The sequence below is a fragment of the Bombina bombina genome, chromosome 1, assembly GCF_027579735.1.
Source record: "Bombina bombina isolate aBomBom1 chromosome 1, aBomBom1.pri, whole genome shotgun sequence".
Taxonomy (NCBI): Eukaryota; Metazoa; Chordata; class Amphibia; order Anura; family Bombinatoridae; genus Bombina; species Bombina bombina.
In genome coordinates this window covers 1,202,194,567-1,202,219,389 of record NC_069499.1, presented here as the reverse complement: position 1 = coordinate 1,202,219,389, position 24,823 = coordinate 1,202,194,567, and the positions used below count along the sequence as shown (strand labels likewise).

Genomic DNA, 24,823 nt, shown 5'->3' with positions numbered 1-24,823 from the left:
GATCGGGATGATTGACACCCCCTGCTAGCAGCCGATTGGTCGTAAATGTGCAGGGGGCGGTACTGCACAAGCATTTCTTGTGAAATGCTTGTGCAATGTTAAATGCCGACAGCATATGCTGTCAGCATTTAGTGATGCAGGGCGTACATGATTTGCTATAGCCCGGGGTTTGATAAATCTACCCCCTTGTCTAAATGCTGTTTAACCTTCACTGGAGAATATACAAGTTGTCAGCCTTACTGTTAAAAATGTCTAAAACTATATTTGTTAACATTTCTATTGCAAAGATTTTTAAAATGGTACATAGGGACTATATAGCTTTAGTTTAATATTCAGTTGTATGTCCCTTTAACATAGAATAACCAAGTAAGCCTTAACTATTTTAGGACTTTTTCAAGTACCTAAATAAATAATAGCAGTACTGTTTATAAAAAAATGGGCGTTTTGCTGATACGTGTTCATTGAGTGAGAAGCTGTATCAACTGGCGTCTTGTGAAACCGCAGTGGCTGAATGAAAAAGAGAAGTAGGTTTTTTTGAGAGGGAAATAGACTAGATGAGGGAATGTGAAAGTTCCTCATTCTCAGCATCATTTTCTTCACTTTGTCATAATAAAAAAAATTACATCTCGGGTGCAAGTCCAGAGCTTTCTAACCTTTTCAATAATTACACATTTTTAAATAAAGAAATGTCATAGCACACCCACTGTTGGTCATAATATTTACATTCATATGCAATAATTATAGATATGTTTTACTAGAGAGCCTTGTAACACAATTATAGTGTTCCCCCAGCCAAACAAAGAACATAAAACTGGATCTCAAATAGAATATTTAATTAAAAAAAAACAATCTAGCAATATATATTCTTTATTCCTGGTTTACATTCCTGCTTTTTAAATAAAGATAGCAAGAGAACAAAGAAAAATTGATAATAGGAGTAAATTAGAAAGTTGATTAAAATTGCCTGCTTTATCTGATTCATTAAAGAAAACATTTGAGTTTAGTATCCCTTTTAGGTCATTAAACCCTTGATAAAAAAGAAGAAAGTAGATGATGCCAAAAAAAAAAGAAAAAAAAAAAGAGGAAAGGACAGACAATATGAAAAAGAGAGAGTCCTTTTTTAAAAGAAATGGATGATAAATGACATGGGGGGGGGGCAGTGGGACTGTTGTATAACAGCTCAAAACAGGTTATGCTGTATACTTTTAAAAGAAACAAGAAGCAAGGTTTACTTTGTATTTTTTTATTTAAATTTAAAACACACAGACACCACCAGGCGATTAACGTTTCTTGCGAGCTGGTAAATTTTAGCAGTTACTCGCCTGGCACGCAAGTGGATATTTATGGTAATTATATGCCCTATTTCATCATAGAAATGCACTAGTACTATATTAACTCTATAATTACTGGTCTTTACACATGTTATAATTTCTACTTCTTCATAAACACATTTGCCTAGATTTAGAGTTCTGCGTTAGCCTTAAAAAGCAGCGTTAAGGGGTCCTAATGCTGCTTTTTAATGCCCGCTGGTATTACAAGTATGGCAGGTACAGGTGTACCGCTCACTTTTCTTATGCGACTTTTGGCTACCGCAAATCCCCTTACGTCGTTTGCTTATCCTATCTTTTTAATGGGATTTGCCTAACGCTGGTATTACGAGTCTTGGAAGAAGTGAGAGGTACAGCCTCTACCTCCAAGACTCCAACCGCATAAAAAAGTCAGTAGTTAAGAGTTTTATGGGTTAACGCCGGAACATAAAGCTCTTAACTACAGTGCTATAAAGTACACTAATACCCATAAACTACCTATGAACCCCTACACCGAGCCCCCCCATATCGAAAACACTATAATAAAATTATTTAACCTCTAATCTGCCGACCGGGCACCGCCGCCACCTACATTATACCTATGAACCCCTAATCTGCTGTCCCTAACATCGCTGACACCTACATTATATTTATTAACTCCTAATCTGCCCCCCCCAACGTCGCTGCCACCTACCTACACTTATTAACCCCTAATCTGCCGACCAGACATCGCCGCCACTATAATAAATGTATTAACCCCTAAACCGCAGCAATCCCGCCTCGCAAACACTATAATAAATTTTATTAACCCCTTATCTGCCCCCCCACGTCGCCGCAACCTACCTACAATTATTAACCCCTAATCTGCCGCACCCAACGTCGCCGCTACTATAATAAAGTTATTAACCCCTAAACCTAAGTCTAACCCTAACACCCCCCTAAATTAAATATAATTTAAATCAATCTAAATAAATTTACTATAATTAAATAAATTAATCCTATTTAAAAATAAATACTTACCTATAAAATAAACCCTAATATAGCTACAATATATTATATATACATTGTAGCTATTTTAGGATTTATATTTATTTTACAGGCAACTTTGTATTTTTTTTAACTAGGTACAATAGCTATTAAATAGTTATTAACTATTTAATAGCTACCTAGTTTAAAAAATTACAACATTACCTGTAAAATAAATCCTAACCTAACACTACACTATCAATAAATTAATTAAATAAATTACCTACAATGATCTAAACTAAAATACAATTAAATAAACTAAACTATATTACAAAACCCCCCCCACTAAATTACAAAAAATAAATAAATATTACAAGAATTTTAATCTAATTACACCTAATCTAAGCCCCCTAATAAAATAAAAAAGCCCCCCAAAATAATAAAATTCCCTACCCTATACTAAATTACAAAAGTAATCAGCTCTTTTACCAGCCCTAAAAAGGGATTTTTGCGGGGTATTGCCCCAAAGTAATCATCTCTTTTACCTGTAGAAGAAAATACAAGACCCCCCAACATTACAACCCACCACCCACACACCCCTACTCTAAAACCCACCCGATCCCCCCTTAAAAAAACCTAACACTACCCCATTGAAGATCACCCTACCTTGAGCCGTGTTCACCCAGCCGGGCACCGATGGGCCAGAATAGGACATCCGGAGTGGCAGAAGTCTTCATCCGATCGGGGCAGAAGAGGTCCTCCATCCAGCAGAAGTTTTCATCCAAGCGGCATCTTCTATCTCTATCCATCAGGCGTGGAGCGGGTCCATCTTCAAGACATCCGATGCGGAGCATCCTCTTCTTCCCGACGACTAACGAAGAATGAAGCTTCCTTTAAATGACGTCATCCAAGATGGCGTCCCTCGAATTTCGATTGGCTAATAGGATGCGAGGTCAATTCTATTGGCTGATCCAATCAGCCAATTGGATTGAACTTCAGTCCGATTGGCTGATTACAATCGGAATTCGAGGGATGCCATCTTGGATGACGTAATTTAAAGGAACCTTCATTTCGACGTTAGTTGTCTGGAAGAAGAGGATGCTCCACGTCGGATGTCTTGAAGATGGACCCGCTCAGCGCCGGATGGATGAAGATAGAAGATGCCACTTCTGCTGGATGGAGGACCTCTTCTACCCGATCGGATGAAGACTTCTGCCACTCCGGATGTCCTCTTGTGGCCCATCGGTGCCTGGCTGGGTAAACACGGCTCAAGGTAGGGTGATTTTCAATGGGGTAGTGTTAGGTTTTTTAAGGGGGGATCGGGTGGGTTTTAGAGTAGGGGAGTGTGAATGGTGGGTTGTAATGTTGGGGGGGGTCTTGTATTTTCTTTTACAGGTAAAAGAGCTGATTACTTTGGGGCAATGCCCCGCAAAAAGCCCTTTTAAGGGCTGGTAAAAGAGATGATTACTTTTGTAATTTAGTATAGGGTAGGGAATTTTATTGTTTTGGGGGGCTTTTTTATTTTATTAGGGGGCTTAGATTAGGTGTAATTAGATTTAAATTCTTGTAATATTTTTTATTTTTTGTAATTTAGTGTTTGTTTTTTGTAATATAGTTTAGTTTATTTAATTGTATTTTAGTTTAGATCATTGTAGTTAATTTATTTAATTAATTTATTGATAGTGTAGTGTTAGGTGTATTTGTAACTTAGGTTAGGATTTATTTTACAGGTAATTTTGTATTTTTTTTAACTAGGTAGCTATTAAATAGTTAATAACTATTTAATAGTTATTGTACCTAGTTTAAATTGCCTGTAAAATAAATATAAATCCTAAAATAGCTACAATGTAACTATTAGTTATAATTGTAGCTATATTAGGGTTTATTTTATAGGTATTTATTTTTAAATAGGATTAATTTATTTAATTATAGTAAATTTATTTAGATTGATTTAAATTATATTTAACTTATGGGGGTGTTAGGGTTAGGTTTAGGGGTTAATAACTTTATTATAGTAGCGGTGACATTGGGTGCGGCAGATTAGGGGTTAATAATTGTAGGTAGGTTGCGGCGACATTGGGGGGGCAGATTAGGGGTTAATAAAAAAAATGATAGTGTTTGCGAGGCAGGATTGCTGCGGTTTAGGGGTTAATACATTTATTATAGTGGCGGCGATGTCCGGTCGGCAGATTAGGGGTTAATAAGTGTAGGTAGGTGGCGGCGACGTTGGGGGCGGAAGATTAGGGGTTAATAAATATAATATAGGTGTCGGCGATGTTGGGGGACAGCAGATTAGGGGTTCATAGGGATAATGTAGGTGGCGGCGGTGTCCGGAGCGGCAGATTAGGGGTTAATAGTATAATGCAGGTGTCGGCGATGTCGGGGGCGGCAGATTAGGGGTTAATAAGTGTAAGGTTAGGGGTGTTTAGACTCGGGGTTCATGTTAGGGTGTTAGGTGTAGACTTAGAAAGTGTTTCCCCATAGGAAACAATGGGGCTGCGTTAGGAGCTGAATGCTGCTTTTTTGCAGGTGTTAGTTTTTTTTCAGCCAGCTCAGCCCCATTATATCCTATGGGGAAATCGTGCACGAGCACGTTTTTCTAGCTTACCGCTACCGTAAGCAACGCTGGTATTGAGGGTTGAAGTGGAGCTAAATTTGCAGCCATTCAGAGAACTCGTAATACCAGCATTGGCTTAAGGGTGCGCTGGAAAAAAAAGAAGCGTTAGCCCTGCAAGTTTTTACCGACAAAACTCTAAATCTAGGCGATTATTTGTAAGATAAAATTTCTAACTCTGGGGTCAATCACAATATTCCTGATATTGGCTCCTGATAACTCAGTTTAAGGGGTCAATTTATCAAAGCGTCAATCTCAGTGCATTCGCTGGCGTCAATACTCTCGCCAGACATTGCTGGCACGGATCTGAATACGATACCCTTATTTATCAAAAAAGTAATCAAAAGCACTCGCGTCAAGTACGGTGCAAAGAGCATCGGACTGTTGTTAACTAACAGTCATAGATGATGCGGTTATTCAGGTTTTTCCCAACTTTATACCATTTCATTACATTTCTCTAAAGATAATCTTTTATTTTTCAACTGTTAATGTCCAAGAAATAGCTACATTTTGCTCATAATACTTTACCTTACTGCTTGTGTGTTTATTTATGAACAAATGAGATGTGGTAATGATTTTTATTTGCTATTTGAAGATCGTTCATAAATAAATTTGTTCATAAATAAGCACACAAGCAGTAAGGTAAAGTATTATGAGCACATGACAGGGAGCTCCTACTTTGTGAAAATGATACGGAGCTCTCAGTCAACCTGTAAAATCCTGCAAAATGTGTACTGATTGGGCGCTCTGTATAAGGTAATGAGACAGACTGTAGTTTGATTTAGTTTGTTTTAATTAACCCCATAATGCTATCTCCATTAAAAATGTTTTTTCTGAAATGCTATACACAGATACCTTTCTTAGCAAGCATTGTTATTAGGAAGCAATATAAAAATGCACATATAACCTTTTGTTTATACCAAGGTAATATTCCCAATGGTTTCCCTATAAGCAATGGCATGCTGCATGCCAGGCATACTTGTGCAAAGCTGCGTGAACGTCCAGTCTGCCCTTGCCAGGTTGAAGTTTATCTCAATCAAAACTGGGCAAAGTGATTTGAGAAAACAATTATGAGACTAACCAAGCAAGCATCACTGTCCATAACATCGACGCATTGCGCATGCGCAAAAAAACACAGGAACGTGTAAGACCGAAAAGTAACTGCAATTAAACGTTTGATGACGACACTGATGACAGAATAGGAGAGGGGGCAGGCGGACATTTTAAACCCACAGAGGCACAAAAAGTGAGTACTATTACTTGTAAATGAGATATATTAAAAATTTGGGCTATAGTTAGCAATAATAGGTGTTTGCTACTTTATAGGAATAACTTAGGATACATTTTGAGTTGACTGTCCCTTTAAACATGGTGCACATAGATTTTTCACAAAAAATAAAAAGGAAGTTAGCTATATAATGTTTATTTATTTCATTTTTATCACTATATCTATTAGTGTGACAAGTTTGGGCAAAACTTTTCAACAACTTTGTAGAAATAATATTGTCCCCTTGCTTTGTAACTGAGACAAATTTGTAGCATAATCCATAAGTAGTAATGTATTTTTCATTTCTTTTAATGACACGGTGAGTCCACGGATCATCATCAATTACTGTTGGGAATATCACTCCTGGCCAGCAGGAGGAGGCAAAGAGCAGCACAGAAAAGCTGTTAAATACCACTCCCCTACCCACAATCCTCCAGTCATTCTCTTTGCCTGTAGTGCAAGGAGGAGGTGAAATTTAGGTGTCTGATGAGAAGTTTTCTTCAATCAAGGTTTTATAATTTGTTTTAGCAGATTAAGCTTACTTTGTTTTTTTCTGGGGTCTAGCCTAGTCCACATCAGTCTCTTCAGTAGGGCAGTGGTGGCTTTTCAGCACTTGAGTACTTGTGAGGTACAATCCTCACTGCATTTTCTCGAGAATCTGCTGCCCTAACTAGAAAAACTAGTAGGTTTACTCAGTTTTTCTCTCTTCACAGGTCCATGTGAGGTGGTGCACCATCTCAAACCAGGTAAGCTATCCTGCTGCCAGACAGCACTTTCAGGTAAGTCCATTTCAATTTTCTTTAGCAGTATATAAAAATCAGTGCGCCAACAGTGTATACAACAGAACTAAAAAAGTTCTTTGTAATCACACAAAAAAACTCAGATTTTTGAGTGTAAAAAATAGTGGTCATGTGCAATAATGTATATGCAAAAACCAGTATGATAGATATGGGTTAACCGTGATAACCCTAAATCAACTTACAACAGAATTGATGTGATATAAACAGTTAAGTTATAAATACATATATATAGTGACAATAAAGTGACAAAAATAAGTGATAAACAAAATTAATGTCCAAAATAAGTGTCAATCTGGAGTATATAACTCTCTCCAAAACCGCTGATAAACAGTTGATTAAGCAGTGGTAGGCAGCTTCTTCAAAACTCTTGTTGGTGGCCCAAGATGAACGAATCTACAGAAAATGATATAAACAAAGAAGGCGCCACCATAGTGCGAAATCAGTAGTAAAAACACGCCAGCCCAGCAGATAATAAACTACTTACAGAATTTCAGACACTTGAGAAGTGTCACAAACGCAGCCTGGACTCTTGGGAGTCGTCCAGCTAACTCACACTCCTGCAGTCTCGAAGTTCGATAGCTCTCTGTATCCAATAATCTTGAACTGGAAAGAAGACAGCCATTTCAATTTTCTTTTGCAAGGAGATTGCTGGCACTTGTTACAGCTAAAAGCTGTCTTATTTAATATGGGACTTTATTCAACCTTCATGTTTGGTTTTTTTTTTAGGCAGTTTGGGCATTGAGACTGTAAGGTGATTTATGGTGGCTCAGTATGTTATAGTAGTTTTTATACTTTAACTTTTAGTCATGGAGCCGTTTTTTTCAGCAGTTAGAGCTCTGTAACCGCTCTGTATTTGAAAATGATCTGCAGGACAGGTAGACACCTCAGTAAAGCTACTGAGGCTTATAGGTAGCCTGAGGTCTATTTGGTTTGTTTCACTCACACACATTTCTATTTAAAGACACAGTCCACATTTATGTTTTATTTTCGAATAAATAATTTTTACACTGTATCCTTATTTATTACATAAGATGGATCAAGAAGCTTTTTAAACCATTATCCCAGGCGAAGTTGCTGCTTGTCGGTTATGTTTTGATGCTCAGGTGGAACCTCCAGTTCCTTTTTGTTCTTCATGCATTGAGAGAACTTTAAGTTATAGAGATAAAATATTTGACCATGAGCCACCATTATCCCAGTCAATTGCTGTTTAGGTGTCTCTTGTTCCAGATATGCCACAGCTTTCTCCACAAGCGTCACAACTTTTTCAGTCTCCACATAAAGTGCCCTGTGTTTCCTCTTGCAATCCTGTAGGATTTTCTCTACAAGACATGGCTTCCCAAGTATCCCTTGCGGTATCTGAGGCCTTGTCAGCTTTCCCCATGTTGCAGTTCAATGCAAATTGTGTAGTACAGCAACCAACTGGAGGATAATGCTTGTGAAGACAGGGGCTCTGCCAGGGACCCCCAACATGAATGATACAAACAGTCTTGTCGACAGCACTATGTTTCAAGTTCTCTTTATTTTCTGTTTAAGTTACAGACATAAAACAGCGAGGTTTCGAGTGTTGCCACTCTTACTCATGCTAGTTACACTGTGTCACATCATAAAACCCTCAGTTTCGCGCCAACCACTTCATTCAGTGGCTCTGCTGCCATCTACTGACCATCAATATTATGACATCTTAAAAACATTACTGAATCACAATAAATGTAACTAAGTACTAAAACTTGTGTGCCTATATATCTATTTTTGAAAATTAATGCTTAAACAGAAAATAAAGAGAACTTGAAACATAGTGCTGTGGACAAGACTGTTTGTTCCCCATGTTGCAGGGAAGGCGTAAAAGGACATTTAAGGAAACATTTAGTAAGGTTTCTGATCAAGTTCTGGCTTTACAGAGTATCCCGTCCCATAAGCCTGAGGAAAAAGACATGTTGGTAGCATCTGAGGGAGAAATCTCAGACTCAGACAGTGTAATTCCTTCTTCTGATGCTAAAGTGCTATCCTTCAGATTTAAGCTAGAACACCTTTGCTTATTACTTAAGGAGGTTTTGGTTACTTTGGGCGACTCCGACACAACTATCGTAGTCAATCCTAAAAAGTCTAGTAAATTGAACAAATACTTTGATGTTCCATCCGCGGTGGAGGTTTTTCCAGTTCCTGACCGTGCTGGGGAGATTATTGCTCGAGAATGGGAAAGACCTGGTATTCCCTTTTCTCCATCTCCAATTTTTAAGAAGATGTTTCCTATAAAGGATTCTATTAAGGAATTGTGGCAGGTGGTTCCTAAGGTAGAAGGAGCGATCTCCACTTTGGCCAAGAGGACTACTATTCCCATAGAGGATAGTTGTTCTTTTAAAGATCCAATGGATAAAAAAGGTTCTGGGGGCTCTTTTAGCTGTACTTCGATCTCGGGGCATTGCAGTGGCACCTTATCTGGACAACATTCTGGTTCAGGCGCCATCTTTTCAACAAACAGAATCTCAAATGGAGATCTTGTTGTCATTTCTTCGATCCCACGGATGGAAGGTGAACCGGGAAAAAAGTTCTCTGGTTCCAGCTTCAAGGGTCGTATTTTTGGGGACCATAATAGACTCCCTGTTAATGAAGATTTTTCTGACGGAGGTCAGAAAAAGAAAGATTTTCGACTCTTGTCTTGCCCTTCAGTCCTCTCCACGGCCATCAGTGGCTCAATGTATGGAGGTAATTGGTCTGATGGTTGCTTCCATGGACATCATTCCTTTTGCTCGGTTCCATCTCAGACCTCTGCAGTTATGCATGCTCAGACAATGGAACGGGGACAATGCGGACCTGTCTCCGCGTGTAGATCTAGATCAGGCATCAATAGACTATCTTCCTTAGTAGTTTTCTCATGATCATCTCTCCCAGGGTACTTGCTTCCGCAGACCCTCCTGGGTGATTGTGACCACGGATGCCAGCCTTCTAGGTTGGGGAGCAGTATGGGGCTCGTTGAAGGCTCAGGGCTTATGGACCCAGGAGGAGTCAATCCTGCCCATAAACATCTTGGAGCTGAGAGCAATCTTCAATGCTCTTCTGGCCTGGCCTCAGTTAGCCTTAGCCCGGTTTATCAGATTCCAGTCGGACAACATAACCTTGGTGGCCTACATCAACCACCAGGGGGGAACTCTGAGTTTCTTGGCCATGACAGAGGTGGCCCAAATTATTCAGTGTGCATAGACCCACAACTGCTGTCTTTCTACGATCCACATCCCAGGAGTGGACAATTGGGAAGCGGATTTTCTGAGCGTACAGACTTTTTATCCGGGGGGGTGGGAACTTAATTCGGATGTGTTTTCCAGCTTGACCCTCAAGAGTTCGATCTCATGGCTTCTCGTCAGAATGCCAAACTTCTGAGATACGGCTCGAGGTCAAGAGATCTGCAGGCATTCCTGATTGATGCTTAGGCAGTTCCTTGGAACTTCAGTCTAGCATACCTGTTTCCTCCGTTTGCTCTCCTTCTAAGAGTCACTGCTCGAATCAAGCAGGAGGGGGCATCTGTAATTCTCATAGCCACAACGTGGCCTCGCAGGATTTGGAATGCAGACCAATTGGAAATGTCATCCTTTCCACCTTGGAGACTGCCTCTGAGGAAGAACCTTCTATTTCAGGGTCCCTTCCTTCATCCAAATCTTGTTTCTCTGAAGCTGACTGCTTGGAGATTGAATGCTTAGTTTTATCTAAGCATGGATTTTTAGAGTCGGTCATTGAGACCTTGATTCAGGCACATAAGCCTGTAACTCTTAGGATTTACCATAAAATCTGGCGTAAATACTTGTATTGGTGGGAATCCAAAGGATACTCTTGGAGTAGAGTAAGGATTAATAAGATTTTGTCCTTTCTCCAGGATGGTCTGGAGAAGGGTTTGTCAGCAAGTACTCTAAAGGGTCAGATTTCGGCATTGTCTATTTTGTTACATAAGCGCTTGGCGGATGTGCCAAACGTGCAATCATTTTGTCAGGTCTTGGTTAGAATTTGGCCTGTGTTTAAACCTGTTATTCCTCCATGTAGTCTTAACCTTGTTCTTAAAGTTTTACAACAGGCTCCGTTTGAGCCTATGCATTCTTTAGATATTAAGATGTTATCTTGGAAAGTTTTGTTTCTTGTTGCTATTTCCTCTGCTCTGAGAGTTTCTGAACTCTCTGCTTTACAGTGTGATTCCCCTTATCTTATATTTCACTCTGATAAGGTGGTTCTGCGTACTAAGTTTGGTTTCCTGCCCAAGGTTGTTTCAGTCAAGAATATTAATCAGGAAATCGTTGTACCTTCTTTGTGTCCTAATCCTTCTTCTCACAAAGAACGCTTGTTGCATAATCTGGATGTTGTGCGAGAGCTAACATTTTATTTGCAGGCAACTAAGGACTTTCGTCAGTCTTCTGCATTGTTTGCTTTTCTGGAAAACGCAAGGGTCAGAAAGGTACGGCTACTTCACTTTCTCTTTGGCTGAAGAGCGTTATTCGCTTGGCATATGAGACTGCTGGACAGCAATCTCCTGAGAAAATCACAGCTCATTCCACAAGGGCTGTTTCTTCTTCCTGGGCCTTCAAAAATGAAGCTTCTGTGGAATAGATTTGCAAGGCTGCAACTTGGACATCTTTGCACATTTTTTCCAAATTCTATAAATTCAATAATTTTGCCTTGGTTGAGGCTTCTTTTGGGAGAAAGGTTCTTCAATCAGTGGTGCCTTCTGTTTAGGTTCCTGTCTTGTCCCTCCCTTATCATCTGTGTCCTCTGGCTTGGGTATTGGTTCCCAACAGTAATTGATGATGATCCGTGGACTCACCGTGTCATTAGAAAGAAAACAAAATTTATGCTTACCTGATAAATTTATTTATTTCTTGACACGGTAAGTCCACAGCCCGCCCTGTATTCTGACAGTTTCTTTTTTATATAAACCTCAGGCACCTCTGCACCTTGTGTTACTTCCTTTCTCTCCTTTCCCTTTGGTCGAATGACTGGGGGATTGTGCCCTTTGCCTGCTCCTGCTCGCCAGGAGTGATATTCCTAACAGTAATTGATGATGATCAGTGGACTCACCGTATCAAGAAAGAAAGAAATTTATCAGGTAAGCATACATTTCGTTTTTTATCCCTATATCTACTAGTGCACCAAATGTGTTAAATGTTTGATAAATTTGGAAAAGGTTAAAAAAAGAGTTGAATCTGAATTCAAAACATCTGTAATGATGCAAGCATCGTTCCGAGTCGGATTGAGATTGCGGGATCATATAACGTCACAAATTTCAACATTTGCCAATCTTGATGCTTTACTTACTACGGTGGATCATCCTCGTGACAAATTTAACGTGGAATTCAAGCGTATTTTTAGTTGACGCTTTGATAAATAGACCCCTAAGTCTTAACCAATAAGGGAAGAGCAATTTTTGGCTGCTAATAGCCCACAAGTGTGAATGAGTTTTCAATAGAAACATTCTTGAAAGTGTGTTTTTGGTTGTTAAGTACTTATTATCGAGATGGAAACTGGGAATCGAACCGAAACTGACATATACAATGGCACATTCATACCTCTTAAGGTCACAGTACAGTTCTTTCAAATTAACCCCTTTGTTCAGTGTGTAAAAGAACAAGTCGTTTACATGTGTGAGGTTAAACCAATATAATTTAAATCCATCCTAATCACTGGTAACCAATATGAATGCCATTTGTATATAGGCATGATAGGTATACTGTCATGTATACACTTTAACATCTTAAAAGTATTTATTTATTTTTTCAATATTTTCAATTATTCATTTTCCAGTTTGGCAAGATACACATCTGAAATCAAGAATAATACTGCAGGATTCTATTAGAAGCAGAGTGGATACAAATCAATGTGCTTTTTTTTTTATTTAACCCCTTGTATCAGAGAATGTTTTAGCATTTTTGTTAGCACTCCATTAAAACAGAAATTTACCTTTTGTGTTTTTTTTTATTTACCTATCAATATACTATTTTAAAGTAAACAACCCATGGTATTGACCTAGGCCCATTTTAGTATATTTCTTGCCACTATTTTGCTGCCAAATCATATTAAAAAAATGTATTGACTTTCTCACAAACTTTGGGTTTCATACTGAAATTATTTATACACAACAAATGGTTGTGAAAGCTTCTCTGGGGCCCCCTTTGTTCAGAAATAACAGACATGCATGGCTTTGCCATTGGTTTTTGGTAATGAGAAGGCTGCTAATTGCAGATTTGCACCACACTTCTAAAATTCACAGCAGTGAATGGGTTAATCAGTTAGCTGTTAGGGGTAAAATTTTATGAAGTGTAGGGATTACCCGCCCACCTCCCTGATACCTCCTACAGCTCTCTCCCCCACCGACACTGGTCACCAACATCTTAGGTACTGCAGTTTAGGGATTTATTTTTCTTCACCTGTCCACTGCTCACCCGGCTTAACTTCTTAGGTAGCAACTTTTTTGGGCTATTCATGACATGTATACTAAAATAATTGTTAAGTGCTTGTTATGATATGTATATAATTTGTGTGTGTAACTCAAAAAGACTGAAACTGAATTGCAATACACTCAAAAGCCTAAAATTGCTGAGCAGAGCATGGACCACTCTGTAATGATTTTTTAGCCTAAATTTAATAAATCCGTATGTCTTAGAGCTTACTGCATAGGTGCACTTGCTAAGAAATTATTTCAGAAAGCTCAAAGAAAGTTACATTTAATTAATGTTTATGTTTCCTAATCCAACAGGATTCTGAATCTCAGCTATCAAGAACCGGTACCATGTCTCGAAGGACAAGTAGCAAAAGTCTGTCACATGTTCAGGGCAGTTTGGGGTAAGAGCTGTAATAAATCTTTACACTTATAATTTTTACAAAAGCCCTGCCCCTCATAGCAAATAAGTCTGTTCAACCTGGCTCAACTAGAATGCTAAGACAAAATACAAGCCCTTTCCCCACCACAATATATATTGAACTCCAATGGAACTCACTAACATGATTCACACACCACAGTACTCCAACACATTGCCTCTCCAACATTACCAAAAATGGGCAATGCATCCTACACCATTTCTCCTCACAGCAAAAACAAACATTACATTACCTGACTGTATTACCCCCAACACCTATAGGTGTCAGCCATATAGAATCAGTCCAGAATTAGACCCAACTGCTAGAGTGATATTAAAAACACAGGCTAGCACACTGAGAGGAAACCAGGATGTGACCCACTCAGGAAAGAAACAAAACAGTTATTATGCGGAAAAAAGAAAAACTGTGTACTCACAGATGATGCAGGGTCATGGAACAGTCTCTAGATGAGATGAGGGAGTACAAGGTACAGAAACTTAAAGCAGGTTGAGGGTGTTCCATTAGAGTGGTCAGGCAAAGCAGAGGTCAGTATCACTTTAAAGCAGGCAGGGGATGATCCATTAGAGTGGTCAGGCAAAGCAGAGGTCAGTATCACTTTAAAGCAGGCAGGGGATGAGGCAGCAGAGTGGTCAGGCAAAGCAATAGTCAATGTCCCATTAAGCAGGTTTAAGGATGAGGCAGCAGAGTGGTCAGGCAAAGTAATGGTCAATGTCCCTTTAAGCAGTTTTAACCCCTTAATGACCGGACCATTTTTCAATTTTCTTACCCTTAATGACAATGGCTATTTTTACATTTCTGCAGTGTTTGTGTTTAGCTGTAATTTCCCTCTTACTCATTTACTGTACCCACACATATTATATACCGTTTTTCTCGCCATTAAATGGACTTTCTAAAGATACCATTATTTTCATCATGTCTTATAATTTACTAAAAAAAAATTATAAAATATGAGGAAAAAATGGAACAAACCACACTTTTTCTAACTTTGACCCCCAAAATATGTTACACATCTACAATCACCAAAAAACACCCATGCTAAATAGTTTCTAAACTTTGTCCTGAGTTTAGAAATACCCAATGTTTACATGTTCTTTGCTTTTTTTGCAATTTATGGGGCAATATATACAAGTAGCACTTCACTATTTCCAAACCACTTTTTTTCAAAATTAGCGCTAGTTACATTGGAACCCTGATATCTGTAAGGAATACCTGAATATCCCTTGACATGTATATATTTTTTTTTAGAAGACAACCCAAAGTATTGATCTAGGCCCATTTTGGTATATTTCATGCCACCATTTCACCGCCAAATGCGATCAAAAAAAAAAAAAGTTCACTTTTTCACAAAATTTGTCACAAACTTTAGGTTTCCCACTGAAATTATTTACAAACAGCTTCTGCAATTATGGCACAAATGGTTGTAAATGCTTCTCTGGGATCCCCTTTTTTCAGAAATAGCAGACTTATATGGCTTTTGGGTTGCTTTTTGGTAATTAGAAGGCCGCTAAATGCCGCTGCGCACCACACGTGTTTTATGCCCAGGAGTGAAGGGGTTAATTAGGGAGCTTGTAGGGAGCTTGTAGGGTTAATTTTAGCTTTAGTGTAGTGTAGTAGACAACCCCAAGTATTGATCTAGGCCCATTTTGGTATATTTTATGCCACCATTTCACCGCCAAATGCGATAAAAAAAAAAAAAAGTTCACTTTTTCACAAAATTTGTCACAAACTTTAGGTTTCCCACTGAAATTATTTACAAACAGCTTGTGCAATTATGGCAGAAATTGTTGTAAAAGCTTCTCTGGGATCCCCTTTGTTCAGAAATAGCAGACTTATATGGCTTTGGCGTTGCTTTTTGGTAATTAGAAGGCCGCTAAATGCTGCTGCGCACCACACGTTAATTATGCCCAGCAGTGAAGGGGTTAAATTAGGTAGCTTGTAGGGAGCTTGCAGGGTTAATTTTAGAGATCAGCCTCCCACCTGACACATCCCACCCCCTGATCCCTCCCAAACAGCTCTCTTCCCTCCCCCACCCCACAATTGTTCCCGCCATCTTAAGTACTGGCAGAAAGTCTGCCAGTACTAAATAAAAGAGGTTTGTTTTTTTTTTAAATAAAAATAATAAAGTATTTTAGCTGTGATGGACCCCTGCCTTAGCCCCAACTTCCCTGATCCCCCCTCCAGCTCTCTAACCCTCTCCCCTACCTAATTACCGCCATCTTGGGTACTGGCAGCTGTCTGCCAGTACCCAGTTTGGCCCCAAAAACCCCCCAAAAAGTATTTTTATTTTATTTTTACTTAAAAAACTATTTCTGTAGTGTAGCAGCCCCCCACAATACCCCCACCCCCACCCCCTCCCAGATCCTTTTATATTTTTAAAAAAAAAATCCCTTTTTTTCCCCTTTCTGCCCTCATTCATTGGTGTCAGTGTGGCTAATGGGTGCACGTGCACACGCGCACGTGCGCGCACGCACACATGCACGCGCACGCGCACCCTCACACCCGGCACTATCGCTACCGGTGCAGAGAGGGCCACAGAGTGGCTCTCTCTGCATCGGGGGCTTGTAAAGTGGTATTGCAGGATGCCTCCATATCGAGGCATCACTGCAATACCCTCAGAGCTGCTGGAAGCATTTGTGATCGCTTCCAGCACTCTGTTAGACAACTGACGTACCAGGTACGTCCATTGTCATTAACTGCTTGTTAATGCATGACGTACCTGGTACGTCAGTTGTCATTAAGGGGTTAAGGATGAGGCAGCAGAGTGGTCAGGCAAAGCAATGGTCAATGTCCCTTTAAGCAGGTTTAAGGATGAGGCAGCAGAGTGGTCAAGCAAAGCAATGGTCAAATATACTATTTTAGCAGGCAGGAAGGAGAGCTAACACTCACGTACCCAAGAAGCAGGAAGCAGGCAATGCTATCCGACAAACGGGCACCGGAGAGAAGTCCCGCCGAAGATTTAAAGCCCAGTGACATGGGGGGGGGGCATACACAGGATGCTGCGAATAAAGAGAGAGATCAGTGAGCCGCTGCAATACAGCAATGATTGGATCATGACAATAGGGTGCAAACCCACTCTTCAAACAAAAGAGACCTCAAATTTGGTGGTTCTGGTAATTCCAGTGTTACACCGAAAGAGAGTGACCAATGAGGGAGGAACAGTAGCATAGAGCTTCCTGTGGCCTAGAAAGTCAGCTCAGAAGAGGCAATATAGCAGTGAATTGGGTGTCACAATGTTGGTATCAGTACTGTTTTGATATTTATGTTTTCCTACTGTCTCAGGACCGCAGTACTAACTTGGAACTGTGGTAGGGACCCTCGTTTCAAGACCAGATTACAAGTGGTGCGTTAATAGTTACATGCAAGCGATAAGGTGCTTATCACGGCTGTTTGCGCACGTCAGGTTTTCTGCTTCTATTACAAGTTGAAAGTAAACATGATTGCTTGAGCGCAATTGAAGTTAACAATCGTCAGGTTAGTGCAAAACTCAAAACACATAAAAAATACATTACAAAGTACAGTTACACTCATAATAACACCATCTACTAAAACTGATTAAAATAAATTGTAAGTTATAAAGACTCAAAGATATGAGGTCTCAGGTGTTTGAAAAAAAAAAATTCAGGCAAAGGGTTTTAACTTTGAGATACATACATATACATGTCTAAAGATATATATGTATGAGTGTAACTAAAAAATGCTACAGAGAAGAGGCGCCTCATGTGTAGATCAGTTTATCATATTAGGAATGGTGTGCACCAAATGTAACACAGAATACTTACATTTAGTGAAAGCACCCAATTGTGCTTGTAGATGCAAGCTAATATCTTATGGTGTGTCCGCTCACCACCTCCTGCTATCAGGAACAGTCGCAGATAACAGGATCAGTCACAGGTGCTGGCGTGCTGTTTATAGTAGGTAAACTACCACTATTTCTGATTAAAAATATTTATTAAAAACAATATAAAAGCAAAGTAGTGAGTGCCGGTGGAGCCCACAACATGTGTCTCTCCTAAAATGCAATGCATTTCTCGGCTTATAAGAACAGACGTTTCTTGAGGCACCCATGACCGTTACAGCACGGTCTTTAAAAATACAGCATAGCCAATCAGATAAAGTGTCCTAGCAAATTAAAACATGCAAGACATCTGATAGCAAGGAATATGCTTATCCTAATCGCAACAATGTAATCAAAAATAGCCATCAGTGCGATCAATCAAAAAATAAATTCATAACAAATAAATATAATGATATAATGGTTAACAAACATTATATAAAGTTTCCCAACACATGATAATTGTGGTTATATAGATAATGCCGTGTATCCTGGTATCTTACCATATGTCCCATATGTACTCTGTCCTCGGTGTATCTCATAAAATCAAAATAGGACGACTGGTGAAAAAAGGACTGACTCATCTAGCGGGAGCAGTGCTAATAGTTACAATCTAATCGTAAAACCGACAACGGACCTTTCTCCCGTAATGGGACTAAAGCTGCCAAATGCTGGTGAGCTACTGATGTCCCAAAAGAGATGGTAAAATCACCAACCACCTATACCACAATGTGATGGTCAAGTAGAGCTTCTCGCTGTGAATAAAAATAAATATAAACAGAAGATACATAATAAATCTATATCTGTGATAAATAACTACAGGAGTCAAAAGTGTACCTAGCAAAACAGAAAAGATGAAATATATATTAAAATAAATAAGTGAATGTGAGTAACAGACTACGAGGTCTATTTATCAAGCCGTCAACCGCAAATATGCTGGAATTCCGCACCGTAATTGTGGCGAGCTTGATTCGACCTAGTTATCAAAGCCTACAGACCGGCAAAAGTTGAAATTTGTAATGTAACATACGATCCACTGGTCTCAATCCGACACAGATCGATGCTTACGTCATTACAGATGTTCCGAATACAAATTCGGCACTATCTGATACCTTTTGCAAGTTATCTGCGCTGGGGTTTTTGTAACTTAGTGTTTATTTTTTTTGTAATTTAGAAATTTTTAATTGTAGATTTAAATAATTTGAGTAGGGTTAGGTTTTTAAATATGTAATATAGTTAATTTAATTGGTAGCTTAATGTAATTTTAGTATAATAGTTAGGGTAGGTTAATTAATAGTTTAATATAGTTTAATGTAATTTTAGTATAGTAGGGTAGGTTAAATACTAGCTTAATATAGTTTAATGTAATTTTAGTATAATAGGGTAGGTTAATTAATAGTTTAATATAGTTTAATTTAATGCTACAGGTAAGTTTTAATTTATTATAAGATAGGGATGAGGTAATTTTAATGTAAAGTTAGCAGGTTGTTAGGTTTAGGGGTTAATAGCTTAATTTAGTGTAAGGCAATGTGGGGGCTGGCGGTTTAGGGGTTAATAGGTTTAGCAAGTGGTAGTGATGTGGGAGGCCAGGGGTTTAGGAGTTAATACATTTATTTAGTGGCGGTGGGGTCCGGGAGCGGCAGAATAGGGGTTAATACATTTATATAGTTGTGGTGGGGTCCAGGAGCGGCGGGATAGGGGTTAATAACTTTATTTAGGTTGCGGTGGGGTCCGGGAGCGGCGGGATAGGGGTTAAACATTTTAGTATAGTGGCGGTGTTTAGTGACAGGGTATAAATAAAGTTGGTAAAAAGCCGAATAGCAGAGAGATCAATGACTGTTAGTTAACAACAGTCCGCTGCTTATCGTCCCATACTTGGTGAGCAGCTTTTTGCCGGCTTTTTTTATAAATATGGAGATCGTATTCAGGTCCGTGGCCGCGAGGTTAGGCGATGTTAGGCGAGCGCATTGGTGCCGGCGAATGCAAGAAAGTTGATGGCTTGATAGAAAGGCCTCTACGTGTGAGCCTTCAGCATTGGTGCAAATAAACTAATGAATGTAATGCCGCTATAAATATAAGGATGAGTTATGTGATAAATATAAGGAGTATGAGTAAAGTTTTTCTGCTAAAAAGAGGAGTAACGACCTAACAGCCTAATGAAAAGTGTCAAGACCGCCTATAATACTGAAGAATAAATTGTGTAGGAAAATGAGCCTATGATAATAAATCTGATAATACTTATATAAAAAAGGAAGCTATGTGATGTGCACATAAATGGTGTTCAACAAAGTATAAGTCATGATGCATGTAACACATTGAACATAAAGTGAGCGCAAAAGTAAGGAATAAGCTCCTATCCACAAGATATGTTAACCTTAAATAGAATGAAATATATATATAAATGGTAATGGTGTGATACGAACTAACAGTGTATCAGGATTAAAATGGAGGGGACCAACAAGTGGATGCGAGAACCTATCTATCACTAAATATTGTGATAACAAAAAATATATAAATATGAGGCTAAGGCCTCTAGTTATCAAGCCGTCAACCTCAAATACGCTGGAATTCCACAGCGTATTTGTGGCGAGGCTGATTCTCCTAAGTTATCAAGCCCTTTACACCGGCAAAAGTAGAATTTTGTGACGTGAGTTTCGATCCGCCGGACTCAGTCCGACACAGATTGATTCTTACGTCACTCCAGATTTTCCGCACACAAGTTCGGCACAATCTGACTACTTTTGCTAGTTATCAAAAAACTAGCAGGTACGCTCTGCACTTTTCCGGCCCAGCGTACCTGGTTTTCAAACCGCCGCCCTGGAGGCGGCGGATCCCATAGGAATCAATGGGAGTCTGACCATAGCGAAAGTTCATGTTCGCTGCTGCCCGATATCCCATTGATTCCTATGGGAGATGTCTGCACATAACACCCTAACATGTACCCCGAGTCTAAACACCCCTAATCTGTCCCCCCTACACCGCCACAACTAAATAAAGTTATTAACCCCTAAACCGCCGCTCCCGGACACCGCCGCCACTATAATAAATGTATTAACCCCTAAACCGCCTCTCCCGGACCCCGCCGCCACCTATATTAAACTTACTAACCCCTAATCTGCACCCCCTACACCGTCGCCACCTATAATACATTTATTAACCCCTATCCTGCCCCCCCTACACCATCGCCACCTATAATACATTTATTAACCCCTATCCTGCCCCCCCTACACCGCCGCAACTATAATAAAATTAATAACCCCTAAACCTAAGTCTAACCTTAACCCTAACACCCCCTTAACTTAAATATTAATTAAATACATCTAAATCAATTTAACTCTTATTAAATTAATTATTCCAATTTAAAACTAAATACTTACCTTTAAAATAAACCCTAATATAGCAACAATATAAATAATAATTTTATTGTAGCTATTTTAGGATTTATTTTTATTTTACAGGCAAATTTCAATTTCTTTTAACTAGGTACAATAGCTATTAAATAGTTATTAACTATTTAATAACTACCTAGTTAAAATAAAGAGAAATTAACCTGTAAAATAAAAACTAACCTAAGTTACAATTACACCTAACACTACACTATACTTAAATAAATTATTCCTATTTAAAACTAAATACTTACCTGTAAAATAAACCCTAAGATAGCTACAATGTAATTAATAATTACATTGTAGCTATTTTAGGATTTATATTTATTTTACAGGTAACTTTGTATTTATTTTAGCTAGTTAGAATAGTTATTAAATAGTTATTAACTATTTAATAACTACCTAGCTAAAAGAAATACAAAATTACCTGTAAAATAAATCCTAACCTAAGTTACAATTAAACCTAACACTACACTATCATTAAATTAATTAAATAAATTACCTACAAATAACTGCAATTAAATAAACTAACTAAAGTACAAAAAATAAAAAAAATAAGTTACAAACATTTCAAAAATATTACAACAATTTTAAGATACTTACACATAATCTGAGCCCCCTAATAAAATAACAAAGCCCCCCAAAATAAAAAATGCCCTACCCTATTCTACATTAAAAAGTTACCAGCTCTATTACCTTACCAGCCCTTAAAAGGGCCTTTTGCGGGGCATGTCCCAAAGAAAACAGCTCTTTTGCCTGTAAAATAAAAATACAACCCCCCAACATTAAAACCCACCACCCACATACCCCATCTCTAACCCAAACCCCCCTTAAATAAACCTAAGACTACCCCCTGAAGATCATCCTACCTTTAGCCGTCTTCAGCCAGCCGACCACCGATGGAACCGAAGAGGAGATCCGGAGCGGCAGAAGTCATCATCCAAGGGGCGCTGAAGAAGTCTTCCATCCGATTGAAGTCATCATCCAGGCAACGTCTTCAATCTTCATCCATCCGGAGCGGAGCCATCTTCAGACGAGCCTACGCGGAGCCATCTTCTTCCACCGACGACTGAACGACGAATGACGGTTCCTTTAAGTGACGTCATCCAAGATGGCGTCCCTCGAATTCCGATTGGCTGATAGGATTCTATCAGCCAATCGGAATTGAGGACGGAAAAATCTGATTGGCTGATCCAATCAGCCAATCAAATTGAGGTTCAATCCGATTGGCTGATCCAATCAGCCAATCAGATTGAGCTCGCATTCTATTGGCTGTCCCGATCAGCCAATAGAATGCAAGCTCAATCTGATTGGCTGATTGGATCTGCCAATCAGATTTTTCCTACCTTAATTCCGATTGGCTGATAGAATCCTATCAGCCAATCGGAATTCGAGGGATGCCATCTTGGATGACGTCACTTAAAGGAACCGTCATTCGTCGTTCAGTCGAAGAAGATGGCTCCACGTAGGCTCGTCTGAAGATAGCTCCGCTCCGGATGGATGAAGATTGAAGACGCCGCCTGGATGATGACTTCAATTGAATGGAAGACTTCTTCAGCACCCGTTGGATGATGACTTCTGCCGCTCCGGATCTCCTCTTCGGTTCCATCGGTGGTCGGCTGGCTGAAGACGGCTAAAGGTAGGATGATCTTCAGGGGGATAGTCTTAGGTTTATTTAAGGGGGGTTTGGGTTAGAGTAGGGGTATGTGGGTGGTGGGTTTTAATGTTGGGGGGGGGTTGTATTTTTATTTTACAGGCAAAAGAGCATAGCTTTTTTTATTTTTTGTACTTTAGTTAATTTATTTAATTGTATTTAATTGTAGTTATTTGTAGGTAATTTATTTAAATAATTTAATGATAGTGTAGTGTTAGGTTTAATTGTAACTTAGGTTAGGATTTATTTTACAGGTTAATTTCTCTTTATTTTAACTAGGTAGCTATTAAATAGTTAATAACTATTTAATAGCTATTGTACCTAGTTAAAATAAATTGAAATTTGCCTGTAAAATAAAAATAAATCCTAAGATAGCTACACTAAAATTATTATTTATATTGTAGCTATATTAGGGTTTATTTTAAAGGTAAGTATTTCGTTTTAAATAGGAATAATTAATTTAATAAGAGTTAAATTTATTTAGATGTATTTAATTAATATTTAAGTTAGGGGGGTGTTAGGGTTAGACTTAGGTTTAGGGGTTAATAATTTTATTATAGTTGCGGCAGTGTAGAGGAGGCAGGATAGGGGTTAATAAATGTATTATAGGTGGCGACGGTGTAGGGGGGGCAGATTAGGGGTTAATACATTTAATATAGGTGGCGGCGGGGTCCGGGAGCGGCAGTTTAGAGGTTAAACAATTTATTTAGTTGCGCCGGGGTCCGGGATCGGCAGGATAGGGGGTTAATAAATTTATTATAGGTGGCAGCGGTATAGGGGGGGCAGGATAGGGGTTACTAGGTATAATGTAGGTGGCGGTGGGCTCCGAGAGCGGCAGTTTAGGGGTTAATACATTTATTATAGTTGCGGCGGTGTCCGGGAGCGGCGGTTTAGGGGTTACTAACTTTATTTAGTTGCGGGGGGCTCCAGTATAGGGGGTAGAACAGTGTAGTTAGTGTGGGTGCTCAGTGACAGCTTGTCAATAAAGCTGTCAAAAAGCCGAAGAGCAGCGAGATCGGATGAGTGATAACTATCACAGTCCGCTGCTCATTGCCCCGTACTTGGTGCACGGCTTTTTGACAGATTTATTGATAACTTTGGTGAGATTTTTCAGGTCCGCGGCGGCGATGGTAGGCGAGCTTTGGCGGGCGTATTGGGCCGACGAAGGCAGGTAAGTAGACACGTTGATAACTAGAGGCCTAAGACTCAAACAAAACCTAGCCAATAAACATCTTACAAGGGAATGAACAATAAAATAACCTTGGGGAAAACACAAAAGGGGAAATATATAAGTATAAATTATAAAACAAAAATAAATTTGAGTAGCAAATCTCATATAACCACATGACCATGCAAGGGTACTTAACAGGAATAAAAAAAAAAAGCCCATCTCATCTAAATATTGCAGAATCAATAAGGCTTAGATGGTCCATTTTTCCTTCCTTGACCCGACCCTTATACCAGTACCATAAGGGCCCACGTTCACCACCCTTGTTCCTCCCGTAATACCTGAAATAAACACACAACACCATTGTTTGCCAATAAAAAATGGAAAGGTCAGTTTTATTCATACTGATTTTGCATTGTAGCCAAAATCAGACAAAAGAGCCATAAATCAATCCCTGCAATTTCAATACCACAACTCAACATAATGTCCAAGCATTTCAATTGAACATGGGCCCACGTTGCCGGGGGGGATAACCACAAACCCCCCCCCCCCCGCTGCACAATCTGCCCAGCAGCTAGACCACCGGATCACGGCCCCAAGCCGAGTGCGCAGCAGGATCCTCCCACGTCCTCGATGCCCTGCCCACGTGCCAGACCCATTTTCACCGCTCTCCGCACTTATTATCTCTCGCTGCTATAGCTGCTATATTCTTAATGCCTCTGGTTAGCATAGACCGATTGCGTCACCCGCTTAACCTCGGCTGCAGCCGGTTCTTCTCCTTAAGGGAAACACAGGCAGTCTTATAAGATTCAACCAATTGGTCAGCATCCTGCCCATATTTGCGTTTGCTTGCTCTCTTCCTTCTTTGTGTGACCTCTCCGATTGTGATTTGTTCTCTCTTACCGATCCTAATGCAGAGTGGGTGGGAAACAAGAAAAATTGTTAATGTTCTTCACTTCCTGCTGCTCTGCCTTATA

The 24,823-nt window shown here is 39.4% G+C and overlaps 1 protein-coding gene across 1 annotated transcript in view; it reads left to right on the top strand.

The window, feature by feature from the left end:
- The window catches only part of ABI3 (ABI family member 3), a 155,432-nt gene that overhangs the window by 10,168 nt on the left and 120,441 nt on the right, over positions 1 to 24,823 (top strand). Inside the window, exon 4 of the mRNA XM_053694550.1 lies at positions 13,685 to 13,770. Within this exon, the coding sequence (XP_053550525.1) occupies positions 13,685 to 13,770 (86 nt within the window). The remainder of the gene's footprint in view (positions 1 to 13,684; positions 13,771 to 24,823) is intronic.